The sequence below is a fragment of the Salvelinus sp. IW2-2015 genome, linkage group LG2, assembly GCF_002910315.2.
Source record: "Salvelinus sp. IW2-2015 linkage group LG2, ASM291031v2, whole genome shotgun sequence".
Classification (NCBI taxonomy): Eukaryota; Metazoa; Chordata; class Actinopteri; order Salmoniformes; family Salmonidae; genus Salvelinus; species Salvelinus sp. IW2-2015.
In genome coordinates, this window is record NC_036839.1 from 29,291,336 (window position 1) to 29,314,221 (window position 22,886).

Genomic DNA, 22,886 nt, shown 5'->3' on the forward strand with positions numbered 1-22,886 from the left:
CATAGATTTATCCTGCAATGGATGTCGTTCAATTGGTAACATACATTGTTGTCTTCTTCTAATGCCTCTTAATGGGAAAGTAATCTAAAAGTAACTGAATGTAATTCGATTACATTACTGAGTTTGGGTAATCCAAAAAGTACGTTACTGATTACAATTTTGGACAGGTAAGTAGTAACTGTAACGGATTACATTTAGAAAGTAACCTACCCAACCCTGCATACTCTAGTGTAGTAGACAATCAAGCATACATAGAGATCCTATTAAATTACTATTTTCATTCTTAACTGATTTATATGCACGCACCCAATTTGACTCAGACTCTTGATTTGTTTGACGGTTGTTATGGCGGTTGCCAAGGGCTCTGCTGAATCGGGAGGTCGACTCTCCACCATTTACATAGAGGCCAGGGAAATCTCAGAGGTAAGTTTGGGTCCAAAAAGGGACAATATGATGTAGCTAAGCTAGCTAGCTAACTAAATGTGAAATTAAGAATGTGATGTTTATATTGAACGTGTTTCAAATGTCATTATTTGGTAGATTCATAGCTACTGGTTGCTATTATTATATGACTGGTTGTTTGTGGTTGGTTAGCTTAGCTCTCTGCTTTCTTAATGTTGCCAACAACTAGGCTTGCCAGTTTTGCTCCCTCTGATTAGCCTGCAGCCTCCTCATGAAGATCGGTGTCATTGTCAGACATTTATGCAACTGTAAATGTATACAGCAAACTTAGCTACTGTACTTTTTGCCAGGAAATAGAAGCTTTCACCGTGGAGTCGCTATGCCATCAGAACGTGCAAGGCTTCTTCGGAGGCCTTTGCCCCCTAAAAAGATTCCCCCCATTGTGAAATCACTTCCTTCGCCTATACTTTCAGGTAGGTTACAGGGATTGAATACAGGGATTGCCCTATTGCCTGGGACAAGTGAATTGAGCAGTCCCTCAAATTCAGCCGGCTCGCGGGTTGCCCCATTGGACGATACAAAAAAGTGAAACTGAAAAGTCATTCCAGCAGTTTAAAACTGATCTTTCTGCCCAGTTGACAATTCTAGGGAGAGGGAACGTATTTGTAATGTTACCCCCAATGTTCCCCTAATGTTTGAGTGTCCAGTTTTCTGTTAGTTAGGGGAACAGCATTCAATCTATGTTAGCACAAAACTTCAGAGAACCGTTTTAGAATGTTTTGGTGTTAAAGTTAGGAGAATGTTCCTTTAATGTCAAGCAGAATTGATCTAGAACGTGGTTACAATGTTCTCAGAATATACACTGAACAAAAATCTAAAAGCAACATGCAACATTTTCGGATTTTACTGAGTTAGAGCTCATATACGTCAATTTAAATAAATTCATTAGCCCCTAATCTATGGATTATCATATGCTTGGGAATACGGATATGTATGTGTTGGTCACAGATACTTTGGATCAGAAAACYAGTCAGTGTCTGGTGTGACCACTATTTGCCTCATGCATCGCAACACATTTCCTTCACATAGAGTTGATCAGGCTGTTGATTGTGGCCTGTGGAATGTTGTCCCACTTCTCTTCAATCTCTGTGCGAAATTGTTGAATATTGGCGGAACTGGAACATGCTGTCATACACGTCGATCCAGAACATCACAAACATGCTCAATGGGTGACATTTCTGGTGAGTATGCAGGCCATGGAAGAACTGGGACATTTTCAGCTTCCAGGAATTRTGTACAGATCCTTGCGACATGGGGCTGTGCATTATCATGCTGAAACATGAGGTAATTGTGGTGGATGAATGGCATGACAATGGCCCTCAGGATCTTGTGATGGTATCTCTGCATTGAAATTGCCATCAATAAAATGCAATATGTTCGTTGTTCGTAGCTTATGCCTGCCCATACCATAACCCCACCGCCACCATGGAGCACTCTGTTCACGAGCGTTGACATCAGAAAACCGCTCGCCCACACAACTGCCCAGTACAGTTGAAACCGGATTAATCCATGAAGAGCACACTTCTCCAGCGTGCCAGAGGCCATCGAAGGTGAGCATTTGCCCACTGAAGTCGGTTACGACGCCAAACTGCAGTCAGGTAAAGACCCTGGTGAGGATGACAAGCACGCAGATGAGCTTCCTTTAGATGGTTTCTGACAGTTTGTGCAGACATTCTTCGGTTGTGCAATTCCACAGTTTCATCAGCTGTCCAGGTGGCTGGTCTCAGATGATCCCGCAGGTGAAGAAGCCAGATGTAGAGGTCCTGGGTTGGCGTGGTTACACATGGTCTGCGGTTGAGGCCTGTTGGATGTACTGCCAAATTCTCTAAAACGACATGCTAGAGAAATAAACATTAAATTCTCTGGTAACAGCTTTAGTGGACATTCCTGCAGTCACCTCACATTTTAGAGTGGCCTTTTATTGTCCCCAGCACAAGATGCATCTGTGTAATAATCATGCTGTTTAATCAGCTTCTTGGTATACCACACCTAACAGGTGGATGGATTATCTTGGCAAAGGAGAAAATTCTCATGAACAGGGATGTAAACAAATTTGTGCACAACATTTAAGAGAAATTTGCTTTTTGTGCGTGTGGAACATTTCTGGGATCTTTTATTTCAGCCCACATGAAACATGGGACCAACACTTTACATGTTGCGTTTATATTTTTGTTCAGTATACAACATTAATGTTCTTGATGCGTTTCATGGAACGTTGCAAGAACATTCATGTGCCCAGTTTTTTTCAGGGTAGGAGAATATTCCATTAACGTCCCACCAAACATACACAGGACATGGTTGCCATGTTCTCAGAATATACAATATTAATGTTCTAGACACGTTTTATGAAAAAATTGCAAGAACATTCCGAAAGACAGACAATTTATGTCAATCGGGCAAATTGAGCATCCTCTGAGAACAACCAAAATACAAAGAATTACAGTACTGATCTTTCTTATTTCTCCCCTATGTGTAGGTGAAAGGCAGGCAATATATGACACTTATGCATGTAAAAAGCGAATTAACATTTTCGGGCAAGTGATAATAATCTTCGGGCAACCAAAAAATATTCCTGATTTGATGGGCAAGTGCTTGTCAATCCCTGGGTTATATTAACTTCATTTAGCATGTCTCATTGCACTTGATAACTATAGAAATTATATAGACAATTAGCAGGAAGCATGCCATTCTTATCCTCCTTCATCTATGTTTTGTGCTGAGCGATTAGTGCTTTTTGAGGTCGGGTTCGGTTTCGGGTTTGATTATTAAAAAATAATCATGTTTTTGATTCCGATTAATTGGGTTGAATGCTGTAACAGCACAGAATAAAACAATTAATAAAAGTCCCATGATGGTAGTGACTGCCCATTACTGCTTATCACTTATTAACCATTTGTTCACATTACTTTATTTTAATAAAATATTTAAGTTGTGTAAATCACATTTGTTCTCACTGCTGCCTATGCTTTCTGACAAAATCACTATTTTGTAGTTCTTCAAAGTAAATAAGGCATACTTTTATGTCTGCTGAATACCAACTATTAATCACTTAGATCATGTATTTTCAGGTAGAGATACCTTGCGTACAACTGCTCTCTATATCCCCTCACAATTGCGCATTTGTAAAAGAAACACAGACTGGACAAGCAGATGCGCAATGGATTATGGTCATTGTAGTTAATTACCACGTTTTATGAGCTAAACTATGGAGAATATTGGCCTGTTGGAAACTACAACTCCGTACAACATCACACAGTTCAGGCTGGATCTGATTTATCTCTAGAGAGACTGTGCAATGTGTGCATTGAGCTCACAGAATAAAAATGAATGAAATGGAATTCAAATAATTGAATCGTTGGTCAATTAGTTGTTTAAAAAATGAAAAATAACAAAAATATTGGTCAGCACTATCTACGTTTGATCCAACTGTTAAAGTGCCATGGGAAATTTGTTTCTTCCAGGTACAATCATAGACTCATTGCCCTCAACAGAGAGAAGGGATCTGAAGGACAGTGCCACCGAGCGGAGTGAGTCAAGCTGCCACATGCTTCCTCTTTGGGACTATGACCCTGCAGCCTTTAGGGCGGCTCCCACTCCCCTGACCTCGGTCCCATCCATGCTAATACCTAAAATAATTGAGGGCTTCCCCTGTAAACCGCCACGCACTCTCCCCAAAATCCCCCTCCTTGACCTCCTCAAGACAGACCCCAGATACATCCCCTTTCCCCCTAGCTTTAGCTTCAATGACTTTCTGCGGGACCCTAATGGCAGCTGTGGGGCTCAGTCACTAGAGGGCCTGAAGAAAGTGGCCCTGTCTCGCTGCAACTACAGGAAGCTGGTTGGGCTTTTCCTGATGGAGCTGCACAAAGGGCAGCAGACTGAGGTGTCCAAGCAGCTGATGTCCACTGAGAAATTGCCAGAGGCCAAGACCAGGATCCCACAGAAGCAAATCATATGCGGTACATACTGCATATAATATGTTAAAAGATGATCTACCATTGTAGTAGGCTATAATCCAGATTGTGGTGTGTTCATTATGCACCAGTACTAGTGTATTATTTAGTGAGTATTGTGTGACAAGGATGCTTGCTTGTGTAAGTTACAGTGGTGTACTGTTTCTTCATGCGTATTGTGTGTGTTGTTAGCATTTGTTGTGTGTTATCTGATAAGAGCTGGCAGCATTGATCCGTATGGAGGTGCAAACTCAGATGATGTGTCGGCGGAGCTGTTTGGGAGATGGGACCTGCAGGTCTGAACAGAAGTCTGTGGAGATCTGGGTACCCCCAGGGGAAAGACAAGCTGTTCAGAAGCAGGAAAATCTATACCTAGGCAAGAACATGCTTGCCTTCTAACTTACTATGACAAAACTAACACTATTGAGTTGTTTGTACAAAGCCAAGTTCTGTTTTTCTTGTAGCAAATAAATCAACTTTTCCTTTGAGCAGGAACGGAGGTGATCCTGAACTCTGTGACTACCAAGCACTTCCAGGGCTCTCGACGGACCCACTCCCCGTTCAGGCACTCTGGAGAGGCCATCAACCCATCTGAGCTGGCCATACTGGACTGTCTGACAGAGGGGGGCAAGGCACTCACCCTGAAGGTGCTGTGTGTTGCTTACTGTGTGTGTGTTTGTGTGGGTGTGTGTCAAATTCTACAAGTCTCTTTGCCAATTATTTATATATCATTTTCTTATTGTTTTATAAGTTATTCCTTATGTATTGAAAACCTTTGTTCTCAGACTCTTTGCAGCATTCTTGAGAGCGACAGAAACACAGACATCACTTATTCTGACTAACATTAAAAGGAAATGAAACAACTGTCTCTCAAATTTAGCATAACAGGAAGTTGAAGAGGAATATGTAAGCTAGAGCTTCCCTTTTTCTCTGAACCTTGACTGAGGAATTTACTGTGTGTTTTCTCAGGCCCACTTCATTGCCCTGCTTCCTGATCTGACTCCTCTGGCCCAGAGCCTGCTCTACCTCAACCTGTCCTTCAATGACTTCACTATCTTCCCAGTGGAGGTGAGATGCCTTATGAACTGAGGCAAACCATGAGCATGTCTTTCCAATATACTGGGGTAATTTTAGAGCAGTGATCATCAACTAGATATTTGACCTAAACGAATAATTTCAAACCTTGCTTACATTTGTATGCAATCACATACAGTATATCTCTCTATTATGTTTCGGAATACTTTGAAACAGATTTCCAAAATTAAAATCACTTGGAGCTGATTTGCTGGTGTTGTTACAGTCTTTTATGTCCAACAATAAAATACAAAAATTAAATGCTCGGAAAAGTTGGGGGGCCAAATAAAATCACCCGTGGGCCAAATTAGGCCTGCAGGCCGCCAGTTGGGGAACCCTGTTTTAGAGCCTATTTATCTGAAAAGGGGGTTCTGAAAGCATGTTGCAAAATGTCATTGCAATTCCATGGCAAGACAGCTTCCAAATATCTCTTCTCCGCTCTCTCTTTAAACAGGTGTATGAGCTCATGCAGTTGGAGGTGCTGAAGATGAGAGACAACCCCATAGAGGAGATACCTACYGGCATCCACAGACTCACCAGGCTCAAAACCTTTGTCATCTCCTTCTGCAAGATCACCTCCCTGCCGTCAGAGTAAGCCACAAGGGAGCGCTACAGGGTTGGGAACTTGTTATACACAGTGTTATAAACCTACCCTGCTGTTAGAAGTCTCTGTCGGTCTCCCAGATCTGAGTCCTGTGCTGTTGGTCCTACCTACAGGCTGTACCAGCTGCCCACCCTGCAGTTTCTAGATGTATCCTACAACCTTCTCTCATCCCTATCAAATGACATCAGAAAACTCAGGTACAGTCTAGAGTAGGCAGTAAGCCTGCAAAGACCATGATATGGAGCTTTTTCCAAGGTCTTATATTGTATGGGGGTAACTCACCTACCACCACCACCTTTGTATAGTACCCACCTTGTGTTATTATTTAAATGTAACAGAACACCTCTGTCTGCAGGACTCTGGAGTACCTGAATGTGGAGGGGAACCAGCTGCCTGGCCTGCCCTGTGGGGCCCTGCGCCTCTCCCTCACCCAGCTCAGGATCTCCAACAACTACATGCACCCCTACTTTTGGAAGGGCTGCAGCTGGAACTCTCCCCAGGATCTGCAACACTCAGCCACTATGACCCTCTCTCTCACAGACACCTGTCTGCGCTACGCCAGCCTTCCCCCTGAGGCACAGTTGGCCCTTAGCAGGTAGCCTATTTACACGACCCTGATCAGATTCAACTAAATAAATACACAGTATAAAGGATTAACTCCATGTTTGTTTTTTTTAAGGTAAAAGAGATGACTGTTTCATTGATAGTGTGTGTGGTTTTTTTTGTCCCCAGGGTGGGTGTGTGTGACTGCTGTAGGGGTCCTATGTACGGACCTGGACTCAAGGTGATCCGGCCCTGCTACAATATCTTCGGACTACACAGGGTGCCCTTCATCTTCTATGCCTGCACCCCAGCATGCCACTGGAACTTCAAGAACCAGACCAAGAGTCTCTCCAGTCTTCTGTATGGAGAAGACACAACTCACAATAGTGAACGACTAACATGACTATGAAGGAACCAATACTGAGGCTACTGTATCTTGGCCTTAATAGCCAAAGACCTCTGAATATCTATCTCATCAGCTCTACTAATCTTGTGCCAAATTGTAACCTTACCATAATGTCTACTGATGTCACTGTCTTTATATAGCCTTGAGTAGTTGTCTGCAAAACATGTAATTTGCACAGCAAGCGCATGTGAAAACTCCCATAATTATGGCACTTTTAATGTCTTTAAATTTTCCATTGACCTCCAATTAAAATAAAGTATTTCTGAATACTAGTTGTGTCGCTTTAAGTCTGACTTGTTATTTAAACAAACAAAATATGGACCAATCACAGACATGCACCTCAACAGATAGCTTGACAAATTATTTTTTGAATGACTGAAGGAGTGAGACGAGTTTTGTAACTCTTTTTTATTAGAAGTGTAATGGCATTTTTAAAATACTTTTTTTTACCCCCGTCCAGGTGGTGGCGGCAATACAACATTAGTTGTAGTACGCTATAAAACCTTAGAAGAAAAAGAGAAGAAGATGTATGGTTGAGAGGGATGAGGCCAAAGTAATGGCAAATAAGTGGCTGCACAACTGATTGGCAAACACTGCAAATTGAGAAATCATCTAACTAAACTGAAKAAAAAGAAGAAACTACACTATGAAACAAAGATAAATGACAAAGAATGATAGGAAAAAGTTTTGGAGCAACTTCAATGAAATTTTGGGCAAAAAGGCAAACTCGGCTCCATCATTCATTGAATCAGATGGCTCATTCATCACAAAACCCACTGGTATTGCCAACTACTTTAATGATTTTTTCATTGGCAAGATTAGCAAACTTAGGCATGACATGCCAGAAACAAACGCTGACTACCCATCCAAGTATATCTGACCAAATTATGAGAGACAAGTATTGTAATTTTGAATTCCGTAAAGTGAGTGTGGAAGAGGTGAAAAAATGATTGTTGTCTATCAACAATGACAAGCCAACGGGGTCTGACAACTTGGATGGAAAACTACTGCGTATCATATTGCCACTCCTATTTACCATATCTTCAATTTAAGCCTACTAGAAAGTGTGAGTCCTCAGACCTGGAGGGAAGCAAAAGTAATTCCTGTACCTAAGAATAGTAAAGCCCCCTTTACTGGCTCAAATGGCCAACCTGTTACCAACCCCTAGAAAACTTTAGGRAAAAAATTGTGTTTGACCAGATACAATGCTATTTTATAGTAAACAAATTGACAACAGACTTTCAGCATGCTTATAGGGAAGGACATTCAACAAGCACAACACTTACACAAATGACTGATGATTGGCTGAGAGAAATTGATAATAAAAAGATTGTGGGGGCTGTCTTGTTAGACTTCAGTGCAGCTTTTGACATTATCGATCATAGTCTGCCGCTGGAAAAACGTATGTGCTATGGCATTACACCCCACTGCAATATTTTGGATGAAGAGTTACTTGTCTAACAGAACACAGAGGGTGTTCTTTAATGGAAGCCTATCCTACATAATCCAGGTAGAATCAGGAATTCCCCAGGGCAGCTGTCTAGGCCCCTTACTTTTTAAAATCTTTACTAACAACATGCCACTGGCTTTGAGTAAAGCCAGTGTGTCTATGTATGAGGATGACTCAACACTAAACACCTCAGCTACTACAGCGACTGAAATGACTGCAACACTCAACAAAGAGCTGCAGTTAGTTTCAGAATGGGTGGCAAGGAATAAGTTAGTCATACATTTCAAAAACTAAAAGCATTCACTAAACCTAAACTAAATCTTGTCATGAATAATGTGGAAATTGAGCACATTGAGGTGACTAAACTGCTTGGAGTAACCCTTGATTGTAAATTGGCATGGTCAAAACATGTTGATACAACAGTAGCTAAGATAGGGAGGTCTGTCCATAATAAAGCACTTATCTGCCTTCTTAACAGCAAGGCAGGTCTTACAGGCCCTAGTTTTGTCGCACCCGGACTACTGTTCAATCGTGTGGTCAGGTACCACAAAGAGGGACTTAGGAAAATTGCAATTGGCTCAGAACAGGGCAGCAAGGCTGGCCCTTAGATGTACACAGAGAGCTAACATTAATAATATGCGTGTAAATCTCTCCCGGTTCAAAGTGGAGGAGAGATTGACTTCATCACTACTTGTATTTGTGAGAGGTATTGACATGTTGAATGCACCGAGCTGTCTGTTTGAACTACTGGCACACAGCTCAGACACCCATGCATRCCCCACAAGACATGCCACCAGAGGTCTCTTCACAGTCCCCAAGTCCAGAACAGACTATGGGAGGCGCACAGTGCTACATAGAGCCACGACTACATGGAACTCTATTCCACATCAAGTAACTCATGCAAGCAGTAAAATTAGATTTAATAAAACAGATAACAATGCACCTTATGGAACAGCGAGGACTGTGAAGCAACACAAACATAGGCACAGACACATGCATACAAACACACGATAACATACGCACTATACACACACGTTCACATGTATTTTGTAGATATGTGGTAATAGAGTAGTGGCCTGAGGGCACACACTTAATGTGTTGTGAATGTATTGTAATGTTTTTAAAATTGTATAACTGTCTTAATTTTGCTGGACCCCAGGAATCCATGACAAATACAAATAGCTAGTGAAATCACACTTCAGAACAGTATGCAGACACAGCCCACACAGTAGGTGGTGGCATGCACCGCTAACTTAGAGTRTGTTTGCAGACCGCCATAATACCATAGAAGAGGAGGGGGAGCAGACAGCTACAGGAAAAGGCGAACATCTTCGGCTATCACTAACGTTACTTACCACAGCGGCAAAGTCAAAATTGGCTATATCGTATAAATTCTTTAAAATTAAAATTTTCTTTTTGGTCTTACTAGCAGTGWGGTTAAGGTTGGTGTTCGGTTTCAAATCACGTTTTAAGAAGATTAATTGTAGAAAAAGTGTAGAAGTTTATGACGGTGGCTGTAACGACATATTTTTGAGAAAGCTTTACAACCACTTCCGGTGWCAAAGTTTGTGTTGTGTTGTCAAGATGGTTGGCCATGATCATCATCATGACTATCTGTCTCTGTGCTTATGTGACTTAATCAGGTAATAATCAATGAATAAATTATGCTGCTTTGTTTCTGATACCTGTCTAACGTTACAGTTCTCGCAACAGAAACTGGATATGAATAAAGAATGAAGTGACCGTCATAGCTACCTAACGTTAGTTAGTAGCCATATCTATGAAGAGAAGACATTTTACAATCGGAGTAATTTGTATAGACAAACCATTGTCAAAAACGAGTTTAATTCCTAGTTGGCTAGCTACTCAGAACCAGTCAGCCAGCCACCATGGTGTTATAGTTAGTATTATAACCTTAATTATTTTTGTCTTGAAAACAGATTACTGTGGTCCATGGTGCTGCCATGCGTGTATCTGAGCTTGGTGCTGGCGCTGCTCCTGTTTCTACTCGTCATGGGTGTCCGAATATGGCTGCAGAGGAGTCGGAAAGCCCGCCTGGCTCAGAACAGCTCCCCAACTGTGGCCTTCTTCCACCCCTACTGCAATGCAGGAGGGGGCGGGGAGCGGGTGCTCTGGTGTGCCCTCAGAGCGCTTCAGAATAGGTAGGTTTACGCAGTCTGAGCCTATAGTTAGATTTGAATGCATTCGTGGAGTGCTCATGAGCTTAATAACCTATCTTCTTGATATGCTATGTCTCTTCTGTTTCTTCCCTCCCGTAGATACCCAAACGTTTCATTCGTTGTGTACACCGGTGACCAAGGGGTGACAGGGGAGCAGATCCTCGAGGGCGCCCAACAACGCTTCAACATCAGGCTGCCTCATCCAGTGACTTTCATATTCCTGAAGAACCGTCTCCTGGTGGAGGCTAGCTCCTACCCCCACTTCACCTTGCTGGGGCAGAGCATGGGCTCAATGTTCCTGGGCTGGGAGGCTCTCACTGCCTTCGTTCCAGACCTCTATATGGACTCCATGGGCTATGCCTTCACTCTGCCCATCTTCCGCTACCTGGGAGGATGCAGGGTGGGCAGCTATGTGCACTACCCCACCGTCAGTACTGACATGCTGTCTGTGGTGAGAGAGAGAAACCCAAGGTCAGAACTGTTTATTTTAATTGCATAAAGCATGTTGATATGGTTATTTATTGTGACACAGATAATGTATTCTTTAATAGTTTGGTTAATGTTTTTGTTATCAAACTTGTGATTTGCCTCTGCAGTATTTGTGATGATACACTCCCTCCTATAATCCCAACAGGTTCAACAATGCAGACTACATCTCTGCTAACCCACTTCTTAGTATGGCCAAGGTGATGTACTACTGTGCCTTCGCTCTGATCTACGGCCTAGCTGGCTCCTGCAGCGACGTCGTCATGGTCAACTCTACCTGGACACTGGGCCACATCCTGGCCCTGTGGCGCGCACCCAGCTGCACCGGTGTGGTCTACCCTCCCTGCGACGTCCGCTCCTTCCTCAACATCCCATTGGAGGATGAGGTGGAAGGGGAGGGGCTCGATGACAAGAAGTGCCATTCGATAGTGTCCGTGGGGCAGTTCCGACCAGAGAAAGACCACCGGCTGCAGATTAGGGCCTTCCGGAAGCTTCTGGACAGGAAAGGGGTAGGTCCAGGAGGGCGGGATTCTCTAAGGCTGGTGTTGATTGGTGGCTGCCGTAACCAGGAGGATGATGATAGAGTGCTGATGCTGAGGGGGTTGTGCCAGGAGCTGGGTGTGACAGAAAGGGTTGAGTTTAAACTTAACGTTCCCTTTGACGAGTTAAAGAGGGAGCTGGTGGGCGCCACCATTGGTCTGCACACCATGTGGAATGAGCATTTTGGCATAGGTATGAATTTTTATCTATACCATCTTATTATCTTCTGTTTTTAATAGAAGTGTTGTACATTCCAAACTTATTCATCTGATCCCAGTTCCTACTCTCTGCATCCTCTCTCCTGTCTCAGGTGTGGTAGAATGTATGGCTGCAGGGACAGTCATCCTGGCTCACAAGTCCGGCGGCCCCAAGCTGGACATTGTGGTTCCCTATGAGGGCGGGCAGACTGGCTTCCTGGCCGACAGCGAGGACAGCTACGCTACTGCCATGGAGACCATCCTGGCACTGTCGCCGTCGGCACGGCTGGAGATCCGGCGCAATGCTCGACGGTCTGTGGACCGTTTCTCCGACCAGGAGTTTGACACCAGCTTCCTGTCTTCCATGGAATCTCTGATGGGAAAGCTGGAGTGATGAGGGACAACCAATCACTACCCCCTCACAGACTGAAACTCTTCCTCTCTGATGCACTCACAGGCCTGATTGGCTGGGAAACTGATGGTCTATCAGAGCTTTGCTGGCTTTATTCATAGGAATAAGTAAGGATGCTTGTCTAACTTGCTCTGTCTTGCTAGAGTTCCAGTGAAGTGACTTGCTGGAAATTCTATTGATGTTTACACTCAAAAAGCACTTGGTCCTTATATCTAGTCCAATACGGCAGAGGGATCAAACATTGTGCTATTTTGTTTCTCACTGTGATTTTTTTCTTGCTCTGTATGGGACTATGGCTCAGAATTGTAGATATTATACAAACAATGCTTTATTTTGGAAAAAGGAAATGTTTTGTTAATTTGTCTGAATCTTAAATGTAAACTTGTTGTACTTTGTATATAATTTTTATTTACTCTTTAAAGTTCCTCCAAGCAACAACGATACCGAAACATTTTCAATGCCCAAATAATTGACATCTTGTCCATGCTTGCTTATGTTATACTTTAACCTGTGGCAAGAATAGGTAGCCCTTGGTCAAAACTTTAACCTGCAGTTTAGAAAAATGCAAGACGCAAGATGCAAGTACTTAAAGCCAAGAGAAAAAAAAATGCAAGTCAGTTGATAAATTATAAGGATAGGGCTTTTGTCTTTCATAGAAAAGCATCCATTTCCTAGGTCAAGGTCTTGTCATGGTCTCACAATAAAGAATAATATGAACACTAATTTTCCTGCTTTTGCTTATTATTGTCCTCAGTCTTTGTTGACTGAGGACACAATCTCTGTTTTGTAAAGTTTACGTAGCTGACATCAGGCAGACCTTTGTGAAACAAGAACCTTGTATCAGTGTGGGTATCAGCCGAGCGTCACACTCGCGTGTCGTCGTCATCCGACCTGGGCTCCAGGCGTTCCTTGTCCACTTCCACATCTGATTTACCATCCTCCTCCCTCTCTTCTGCTCCCCCATTCTCAGTCAAGGGTTCTAAGAGGGAGAAAGGGAAGCAAGAGAATTGATTCACTGTCCTAACCTTTCATGGCTCATAGTTGAAGGTCTTTCATATGTAATAAAGACTGCACAGAATGATGTCTTTGTGAATCTGTCCCTGTAGTGGGGTAAAGAGTCCATGGTGGTAGTTGGTGCAGCCTGGCAGAGGGCATGGAGCAGGCTGTCTCCTCACCCCTATAGCCTCCCCTTCTCCCTCTGCAGTGCCTAGGGGTAAGAGGAGAGTACTGCACTGACCCTTTAAAACACTTACACTAAATTACAGCCAAAACTGGAACTGCAACAATGTGTGTGCAGGTGTACCCTCACTCACCCAGTTCAGGCACAGCCATGGTGGTACACACTGATGACACGTCCATCTCAGCCAGGGCGTCCAGTAGGGTCTGTGGTGCTGCCTGGCCCTACCTCTTCCTCACTTCTAACCTGGGCGTGCCTTCAACCTGCGCCAATCATGCCCGGACCAATCCCTGTGCCACAGCTCCTCCCCTGCCTGGAAGCTCATAGTCTTGTTCAGTGGGTCAAGCTCCTAGAGACCCATGCATGCACACGGTCAAGTGTGAGATGCTTGAGAGCCCTATCATTATTCAAAGTAAGGCACCATGTTGAAATGAACATACTCAGGCCACATGGTGACATGGAATCTTTTACCTCTTAATCAGCTTTTTTTTTTATCACAAACTATTATTTTATTGTCCATTTTCTCTTATTTCTCTTCATCCTCTTGAATAACTTCATCATTTAACTTGACCTGTCGTTCTGCCCCCGAGCAAGGCAGTTAACCCACTGTTCCCCGGGCGCCGATGACGTGGATGTAGGCAGCCCCCCCAACCTCTCTGATTCAGAGGGGTTGGGTTAAATGYGGAAGACACATTTCAGTTGAATGCATTCAGTTGTACAACTGACTACGTATCTCCCCTTTCCTTTCTTGTCTTTGTGCTCTGTAGTTCTTTCCTCTCCCGACTGTTCATCTGAATGATCTGTCTCAAGGTTCCTTCAATATCCTAAATGTTGCAGATAGAAATGTAATATATAGAGCTGAAATGGTTATTTCTTGTGCATGACATCTCTTTTCTACACAATACATTTCTATGTGAAAGTAAGGCATTAAGCCCCTGGTYTTACCTGGGCAGGTTGGGGTGTCTCTGGTGGCTCTATGTGTCTGGGCTCACTTGTGGCTAGGGCTGAAAATATATGCCTGTTCTGTTAATATCAATAACCACGTTTCCATGCGTGCAAAGTCATACTGTATAAAACAAATCACTACAGCTGTGATGGAAACAGTTTCGGGTAGAATTGTATAAATAATGACAGATAATTCGTTCGTTTGGCATGGTGGGATCTTTTTATCTCTTCAAATTAATTTAGCGAGAAATGATGGTGGAAAAGCCTGCATGCGCAAATATTGATATTAAAACCATATCGAAGGTAACTTGGAATCACAATGATATGATGTGTGTTGTCCTCCCACTACGACTCGGAAAAYCATGCAGTTTATTAGGCTACAGACCAGCGGCGTAGCCACGGGGAGCCTGGGTCGTGGTCGTAGCCTACCCAGTTTGATCTCAGGGCTACCCCAAACAAGTTATTATTTTTCAATATACAATTKTATTTGTATTTTTTTTATTATTWAAAAAAAAAGAAATGCACGTGATATTCATTTTCTATGGKTCATTTTAATATAATGTATCAAATAAATAGTCCGCGACAATCAAGTTGTCTTCCGACTATTGGTTACATTAAAAAGAAAAATCATACGGTGGTTTACCTGAACAACTTCAAGTGGTTAAACTTTGTATCGCATAAGATAGCAAGCTCTACCGCGCTAGCTTACTGGAATTGACTCACCAGCCCAGCTAAGGTAATTTAGTAGTTCTAGCAATGGCAAACCAAATGTCGATCGCTAGGTTTTTCAAAGAAAGACGTCTGTAGGAAAAATTGTGTGTGCCAGAAAATAATTTGGATCAATCTACCAATAGCTTCCAGAATGAGACCAACCGCTAATGCCACGTTGAGTCAGGCATGCTTGCCTACCCCACCGTCTCCTCTCGTTCTTGATGCTGCGGGCGGGGGTGAACCTGCAGTAGGTCTACGGATAGATTTGTCTGCGGTTGATGAACCAGCCTGTCAACCAAAGCTAGTAAAGTTCCCTTCAAGTATGATAAATGGCAAATCACGCTGCTTCTCTTCGAGGTGGTATGACCAGTTCGTGTGGATTGAGTATAGTAAAGCAAAATATGCAATTTATTGTAAGTTTTGTAGGCACTTTCCTGGGGCAAATGTCTAATTCAGATTTGTACGAGATGGATTTAAAAACTGGATACTCACAAGAATTGCTTGCTGCAAACACGAGAATAGCAAATTACATGCTAGTGCCCTTACAAAATGTGAATCCTACAAGGCGAACCATGGGCCTAGAAATCGAGGGATTATGTTGAACCAAATACATGATGATGCAAACATGGATTTTATAGAAAGAAACCGTGTACATGTTAAAGTGGTCATAGATATATTTCTAATGTGTGCAAAGCAGGATATTCCACTCAGAGGACATAGAGCAACCGAAGAGGCAAAATACAAAGGTAACTTTTTAGAAATCTCCAATTTCATCTCAAAGTATGACTCAGAAATACAAAACAGGCTTAATGAGCTACCTCGCAATGCCACTCTTATGAGCCCCGAAATTCAAAACGAGTTGCTGGAGTGTGCAGCGTCATTGTTACTGTGCATGATAAAAKATTAAGTTCATTCTGCGCCTTCCACGTATTTTGCCATACTAGCAGATGAATATAAAGAATAATCTAAACGAGAATTTATTGCTGTGTGCATCCGATACATTCATGCTGGGCTGATTAAAGAAAGAGCTGTTGGGTTTATGGAAACCGCTGATTTGTCTGCATAAGGAATTTCTCTGAAAATACTTGAAGTGCTGCAACCCCTGGAGTTGGATCCCACTCTGTGTGTGGGTTTTTGTTTCGATGGCGCTTCAGTCATGTCAGGGAACAGAGGGGTACATGTCCTACTAAAGCAAACATTTAAGCAAGCGGTATATGTGCATTGCAACTCCCACCGTTTGAATGTGGTTCTGTGTACCACGGCAAAAGTGGACATGTCAGATGCCCTCTTACAACAAATCTAGAACAAGACGTTTTTATTCCTGTTAGTCACGTTTAGTAAATTGTTTGACACTAGTGATTTTGCTACAAAGGGATTACAAAGCTCTACATTATCTGTGATGGACTGTATTGGTTTAATTGAAATCCTCAAAAGCTGCTTTTCTACGTTCAGAGATAACTCAGGGGGAGACTTTGATAAAGAGCTCAAGCTAACTCAAGAGATGATGATTAAGCATGATATTAGTAATTGGGATGTGAGCGCATCACGGCAGCGAAAACTGCTTGTAAAATTGTCAGACAGTGTAGTTACAATTTCATTAGGGAAAACATCCAGCATCAAGAGTGCCAGAGCTGCCCTGATGATATTTTCCCTAATATAAACTATCTGTGAAGGATCATTGCCACACTTCCAATGACATCATGCAGTGTGGAGAGACTTTTCTCAACAACAACTAGGATTTTAAAAATCATCTTCGCACATCAATGACAAGCGCCCGGCTGAACCACTTCAGTTTGCTGTCTTTTGAGCGTGAATTGACAGATACATTGGATTATGATGAAATCATCACCATATTCAACTCAAAGCCTCGCGGTCTGCGCCTTGTGATGTAGGTCACGCTTTATGATACGTCTACTAAAGGTAAGGTACCTTTGTATAGTACTACTGCCCGCCGTGGTATAAATGGTAACATCAAATATAGGCTTGTTTGCCCATCGAGATTAAAGTGTGCCTGAAGATGAGTTTTATGTTGTTGGCAACTGGTCTAAAGTTACTGTCTTATTTTAATATGCTGGGATATGTAATTATTTGTATATGTAACGAGGGTGCTCCAAGTACTATGCACTAGTATAAAACTATTGCATTACAAAATAATATACGGTGCACATCGCAAAATAAATGTAATAAACAAGTAGAAAAAAATGACTATCCAAATTTTTCTAGGCCTATACAAAAAAAAAAAATCTGTCTACGCCCCTGCTACAGATGAAATAATTTAGGAACTTCACTGGGTGGTGAAAGTGCAYKGTGATCTTGATGCTCCTTTGCAATAAATATCCAGGGTCTGATTCTAGTGGCATGACAAGTACAAATATTCTCGCTCTTATCCATAATAATGTGTAGACTAGCCTACACGCACTGTATCTGTGATTGGCTAGAGCGCAAGTGCTAAAACCAGAGTCGACACATTTGCTATTTAACACAGCAGTTTCTGTGACAAAACTATCCGTAGAGTAAAACATGCGGTGGAACCACATTGAAATTTAGATTTTTATWCGGTACATGAAAACTRAAGCAAAAAGGTACAGTTTTTGTGCACTATGCCATCACGCACTGATTTTTATCTGAAACAAGTCAGTTTGGTGGAAACATCACTGGTGGATTTTCATTATGGATTTTAGAATATTCGCATGAAAATTGGTCGCCAATTGGATGGAATCCTAGCTATAGTCAATATACACTGAGTGTACAAAGCATTAAGGAAACCTGCTCTTTCCATGACAGACTTGACCAGGTGAAAGCTGTGATCCCTTATTGATGTCACTTGTTAAATCCACTTTTTAATTAGTGTAGATGAAGGGGAGGATACAGGATAAATAAGGACGTTTTTTAAGCCTTGAGACAATTGAGTATATGAGTATATGTGTCATTCAGAGGGTGAATGGGTAAGACAAAATATTTGAGTACCTTTCAATGGGGTATGGCGCACCAGTTTGTGTCAAGAACTGCTAAACTGCTGGGTTTTTCACGCTTAACAGTTTCCTGTGTGGATCAAGAATGGTCCACCACCCAAAAGACATCTAGCCAACTTGACACAACGGAACTAGAAGCACAAGCATTTCGCTACACTCTTATTAACATCTGCTAACCATGTGTATGTGACAAATAACATTTGATTTGATTTGATTTGAACTGTGGGAAGCATTGGAGTCAACATGGGCCAGCCTCCATGTGGAACGCTTTTGACACCTTGTAGAGTCCATGCCCCAGAGGGGGAGTGAGAACAGATATGCAACTCAATATTAGGAAGGTGTTCCTAGTTTGGTATACTCACTGTATAGACTGTGTTATGTTAACAACAGTGAGAATGGTATTAGAAATGTGTAGTGGTGTTATGCAAATCAGTGGTGGAAAAAGTACTATATTCTCATACTTGAGTTAAAGTAAAGATACCTTAATAGAAAATGACTCCAGTAAAAGTGAAAGTCACCCAGTAAAATACTACTTGAGTAAAAGTCTAAAAGTATTTGGTTTTAAATATGCTTAAGTATTAAAAGTAAAAGTATGAATAATTTAAAAATTCCTTCTATGAAGCCAACCAGACGGCACACTTTTTAAWTTTTTTACGAATAGCCAGGGTCACACTACAATATTCAGACATCGTTTACAAACAAAGCATTTGTGTTTTAGTGAGTCCGCCAGGCCAGAGGTGGTCGGGATGACCGGATGTTATCTTGATAAGTGTATGAATTGGACCATTTTCTGTCCTGCTAAGCATTCAAAATGTATGGAGTAAAAAGCACATCATTTTCTTTAGGAATGTAGTGAAGTAAATGTTGTCAAAAATATAAATAGTAAAGTACAGATACCCAAAAAAACAACTTAAGTAGTACTTTAAAGTATTTTTACATAAATACTTTACACCACTGATGCAGATATCATGTAGTTGTGATAAAGAATGGTAGGGCATAGGGAATGACAGAGAAACATTCATGTCAATATGTTGTCGTCTTTACCTCAGCGTCAGCTCTCTGTCATCTCATTATAATATTGCTGTCTGATGTGCTGCAACTGCCGCAGATACTACACATATATGAACCTGAATGCTTCACAAATAAACAATAAATCACATAGGTCACTTTTGTACACCTCCTTCCKTTCAGTTTTACCTGCTGCCCATCCTGCCTCTTAACGTGGGGTATGTGTGGGTGTGCAGAACGCCTTGCCCCTTGGTCCTGCTCAGGCTGTCGGTACCGCTCAGCGTCTGCTGTGGAGGGCCACAGGCCCTGTGGGTCAAAACAGGAAGGTTCAGGRGTCAGATTCACAGATTTTTAGTTACCATACATCTGCAGCATATCCAGTTTTTCTAGTATTTAACCGAAGCCAGCAAACCGCTGTTTCAGTGTAATACAGCCTGAAACCCTCTAGCTGTTTCTCTGCCATTAGCTTGTACTGGTTGGCCTCCTGTCTCCTCTGGAGGGATTCATTACGAGCAGCCACCCTGAAGGCCAAACATACACACACTAACAAATGTGAAGGCTTGAAGAACACTTCATTGTTCTATGGTTATGCTTGATTGAACACTCACAATTGATAAGGTTCTTTGCAGTTCTCTCTGTCATCAGAGTGCTCCACAGGTCTCTCCTGAACCACTGGAGGATGATGAGAAGAAAGAGGAGGATGAGGACGAGTAGGAAGAGGGGGCATCTCCTCTGGATGGCTTCCAGCTGGGCATGGTAGTGGTCATAGGAGTTGACTTCAGCCTGACCGTTCCATCTGCGGWCCTGTTGACTGTATTGTCTGGCCGATGGATCCACGAGCTGCACACCTGTGCAACTCTTGGAGGAAATGGCTGAGGAAAAAAAAAAAAAAAAGATTAGATGGAATAAGATCAAATTGGATTAGGAACATGCTTCCATGTAGTAGCTATGGAGAAACAGGAAAAACGTCTCTGCACACTTCCAGTGAAATGCACATTTATTTTTACATTAACTAAGCTTTCGGTCTGTCAACCTTCATCAGATGATCATTTTCCTGTTTCTCCAGTTTCCATTTAGCCTCCAGTACCTTCACAAATCAGTTTTGGGTGTGTGGTAGATTTGACCTATTATCATGATAACAGACTAGGTTACTGCAGGAGTGCAGTAACTGATATAGTGGTAGTTCTAACAGGTAAGCTACTTTATGCCGTGGCATGACTCTGTAAGGGGGTTTCCAGTCTGATTTGAGGGGCAGTCCTTTACCGAGAGCCCAAGCTTTGGCCAGGGTGGAGGCCTCTCTGGCTTTGGGGACTATTTCTGGACCCAACATGGGATGAAAAATTAAAAAGTTACAAATAAAGAAGAACATTTAGATAGTTACATAATTGTGATGACACTTTGACACTCCCAGTCTACTCAACACTCTCTGAATGTTGCTATGATGTTAGCATAACATTACAGGTGCCAGAAAGGAGATGTCAGCACTGGCATGCTTCCATAGAGAATGACAACAGTCTAATGATATTCACCTGATGATTGTACTCTGAGATTTAGAGATATGGCTGATGTAATTTACATTTCATGCCCAGGAATCTTTGAAATGGGCTCACATTTCAGTTCGGTGTAACTGGTTTTGATGCCAAAAAGCTAGAGCGAATGGAATATGATGAGGATCTTCAGATAATGGAGAGCAAGCTATGATACTGACCACCAGGTGGTGCTACTGTCAACATTTCCCCACAGCTACTGTGAAGCCAAGCCTACTGAATGCAAGAAGGAAACTATAGATTTTGGGTAATGTGTGGCTGAAACTAAGCAGAGAAAAGCTAATGATTCTGATAAGGGGAGGTTTGAACACAGATCTTTTAGCGTTATGTCCCTAATGTGTGTGTATCTGGGGTCTGTGCTGGAGCGGCCCATACTCTAGCCTGTGGGCCTACAGCAGCTCTCTTTCTGTGCAACATCATGTGGCTGAACTCCTCAATCACCTAGAAACATCCAGAACAGAGTGAGGAAACAGCACAATACCCTGAAGTGAACACACACACACCCCCGCACGCAAGCTAATTATATCTGTTCTTAACAAGAAGTCACAAGACTTCTGCAAAGTGTGAGGAGTTAGCACATTTGGCTTGTGCAAGTTTTGTTTAACTGTTTCAACCAGAAAATATTTGAATGTTAATTTCTGTAAGGAGAAAGTCACCTCACTGTTTATGATGATCTCATATCGCTGAGTCTACCTGTCGGAGGAGGAAACAGAGAAACACCAGAGATACAGTGCATTCAGAAAGTATTGACTTTTTCCACATTTTGTTGTTACAGCCTGAATTAAAAATAGATTAAATTGAGATTGTGTTACTTGCCTACATACAATACCCCATAATGTTAGTGAAAATATGTTTTTCAAAATGCCTCGCAAACTATTGGTGGATGGGTAAAACATTTGAAAAGTAGACATTGAATATCCATTTGAGCATGGTAAAGTTAATAATTACACTTTAGATGGTGTGTCAATACACCCAGTCGCCACAAAGATACAGGAAGGAAGGAAACCGCTCAGGGATCTCACTGAGGCCAATGGTGACTTTAAAACAGAGTTTAATGGCTTTGATAGGAGAAAACTGAGGACGGATCAACAACATTGTAGTTACTCCACAATAATAACTACTGTAAATTACAGAGTGAAAAGAAGGAAGCCTGTAAAGAATAAAAATATTCCAAAACATGCATGGTGTTTGCTATAAGGCACTAAAGTAAAACTGCAAAAAATGTGGCAAAGAAATTAACTTCATGTCCTGAATACAAAGCATTATGTTTGGGGCAAACACAACATCACTGAGTACCACTTTTCGTATACTTGTCATCAGCAAGGACTACAGAGTTTTTTTWAAAGATAAAAATAAACGGAATAGAGCTAAGCACAGTCAACATCCTTGAGCAAAACCTTGTTCAGTCTGCTTTCTAACAGACACTGGGAGACAAATTCACCTTTCAGCAGGAAAATAACCTAAAACACAAGGCCAAATATACACTGGAGATGCTTTTCAAGATGACATTGAATGTTCCTGAGTGGACTGGTTACAGTTTTGACTTAAACCACCTTAAAGATGTATGGCAAGACTTGAAAATGGCTGTCAAGAAATGATCAACAACCAACTTGACAGAGATTGAATAATTTCAAAAAGAATAATGTGCAAATATTGTACAATCCAGGTGTGCAAATCTCTTAGACTTACCCAGAAAGACTCACAGCTGTAAATGCTAATACTAACGTGTATTGACTCAGGGGTGTGAATACTTACAGTATGTAGATTAGACATCTCTGTATTTCATTTTCATAAAATTTGCTACAATTGAAGAAGAAAAAACATGTTTTAACTTTGTCATTATGTGGTGGTTGTGTGTAGATGGGTGAAAACATTTATATTTAATCAATTTTGAATTCAGGCTGTAACAACAAAATGTGGAATAAGTAAAGGGGTATGAATACTTTCTGAAGGCACTGTGTGTGTGTGTGGCAGTGCTTACTGGATGTCTGAGGGTACAGAGCTCATACAGGACAGCCCAGAGACCAGATATAATTATGTTGACTGGTCTTGTCAATACCTGCACAGGATGCACAAAAATACAAGGTACTCTGCGACTTGTACAGTCTTTCATACAATTGTCTACCTGGAGCCAAATACCATGAGTGTCATATTTCAACGGCCCGCAATTATTCGAGTGTTATTTAGATTTTATGGCAATGTTACACTTCTTTCAATGG

At 41.9% G+C, this 22,886-nt stretch overlaps 2 protein-coding genes and 1 long non-coding RNA gene across 5 annotated transcripts; 2 read left to right on the forward strand and 1 right to left on the reverse strand.

Moving 5' to 3' along the window:
• The first annotated feature begins 224 nt into the window (after positions 1-224).
• On the forward strand, positions 225-7,282 carry LOC111977850 (leucine-rich repeat-containing protein 63). Of its 3 annotated transcripts, none has more exons than XM_024007588.2 (10): positions 225-423; positions 753-875; positions 3,924-4,421; positions 4,633-4,791; positions 4,908-5,062; positions 5,385-5,483; positions 5,944-6,080; positions 6,174-6,290; positions 6,449-6,688; positions 6,826-7,282. In XM_024007588.2, the coding sequence occupies exons 2-10, from the start codon at positions 782-784 to the stop codon at positions 7,037-7,039; spliced, it is 1,713 nt and encodes a 570-aa protein (XP_023863356.1). In that variant the 5' UTR covers positions 225-423; positions 753-781; the 3' UTR covers positions 7,040-7,282. The 3 variants fall into 3 exon arrangements, with proteins under 3 accessions (XP_023863356.1, XP_023863365.1, XP_023863374.1); XM_024007597.2 differs by having other exon boundaries at positions 6,207-6,290; XM_024007606.2 differs by lacking the exon at positions 753-875.
• A 2,529-nt stretch (positions 7,283-9,811) lies between these two features.
• LOC111977861 (GDP-Man:Man(3)GlcNAc(2)-PP-Dol alpha-1,2-mannosyltransferase) lies at positions 9,812-13,030 on the forward strand. Its single transcript, XM_024007620.2, has 5 exons — positions 9,812-10,135; positions 10,433-10,654; positions 10,772-11,143; positions 11,307-11,890; positions 12,009-13,030. Exons 1-5 carry the CDS (start codon positions 10,077-10,079, stop codon positions 12,287-12,289), a joined length of 1,518 nt encoding a protein of 505 aa, XP_023863388.1. The 5' UTR covers positions 9,812-10,076; the 3' UTR covers positions 12,290-13,030.
• Positions 13,031-13,037: 7 nt separating this feature from the next.
• Positions 13,038-15,639, reverse strand: LOC111977870 (uncharacterized). Its single transcript, XR_002879091.2, has 4 exons — positions 15,278-15,639; positions 14,430-14,488; positions 13,621-14,308; positions 13,038-13,514 (listed from the first exon to the last, which is right to left on the reverse strand). It is a non-coding gene; the product is annotated as an uncharacterized lncRNA (long non-coding RNA).
• Between the last annotated feature and the right edge of the window lie 7,247 nt (positions 15,640-22,886).

Bases quoted from the DNA above. Each gene is read 5' to 3' on its own strand.
- LOC111977861 (XM_024007620.2), top strand. From the start codon at position 10,077: ATGGTTGGCCATGATCATCATCATGACTATCTGTCTCTGTGCTTATGT. The intron at 10,136-10,432 runs GTAATAATCAAT...TCTTGAAAACAG, and splicing joins TGCTTATGTGACTTAATCAG to ATTACTGTGGTCCATGGTGC. The intron at 11,144-11,306 runs GTCAGAACTGTT...TAATCCCAACAG, and splicing joins GTGAGAGAGAGAAACCCAAG to GTTCAACAATGCAGACTACA.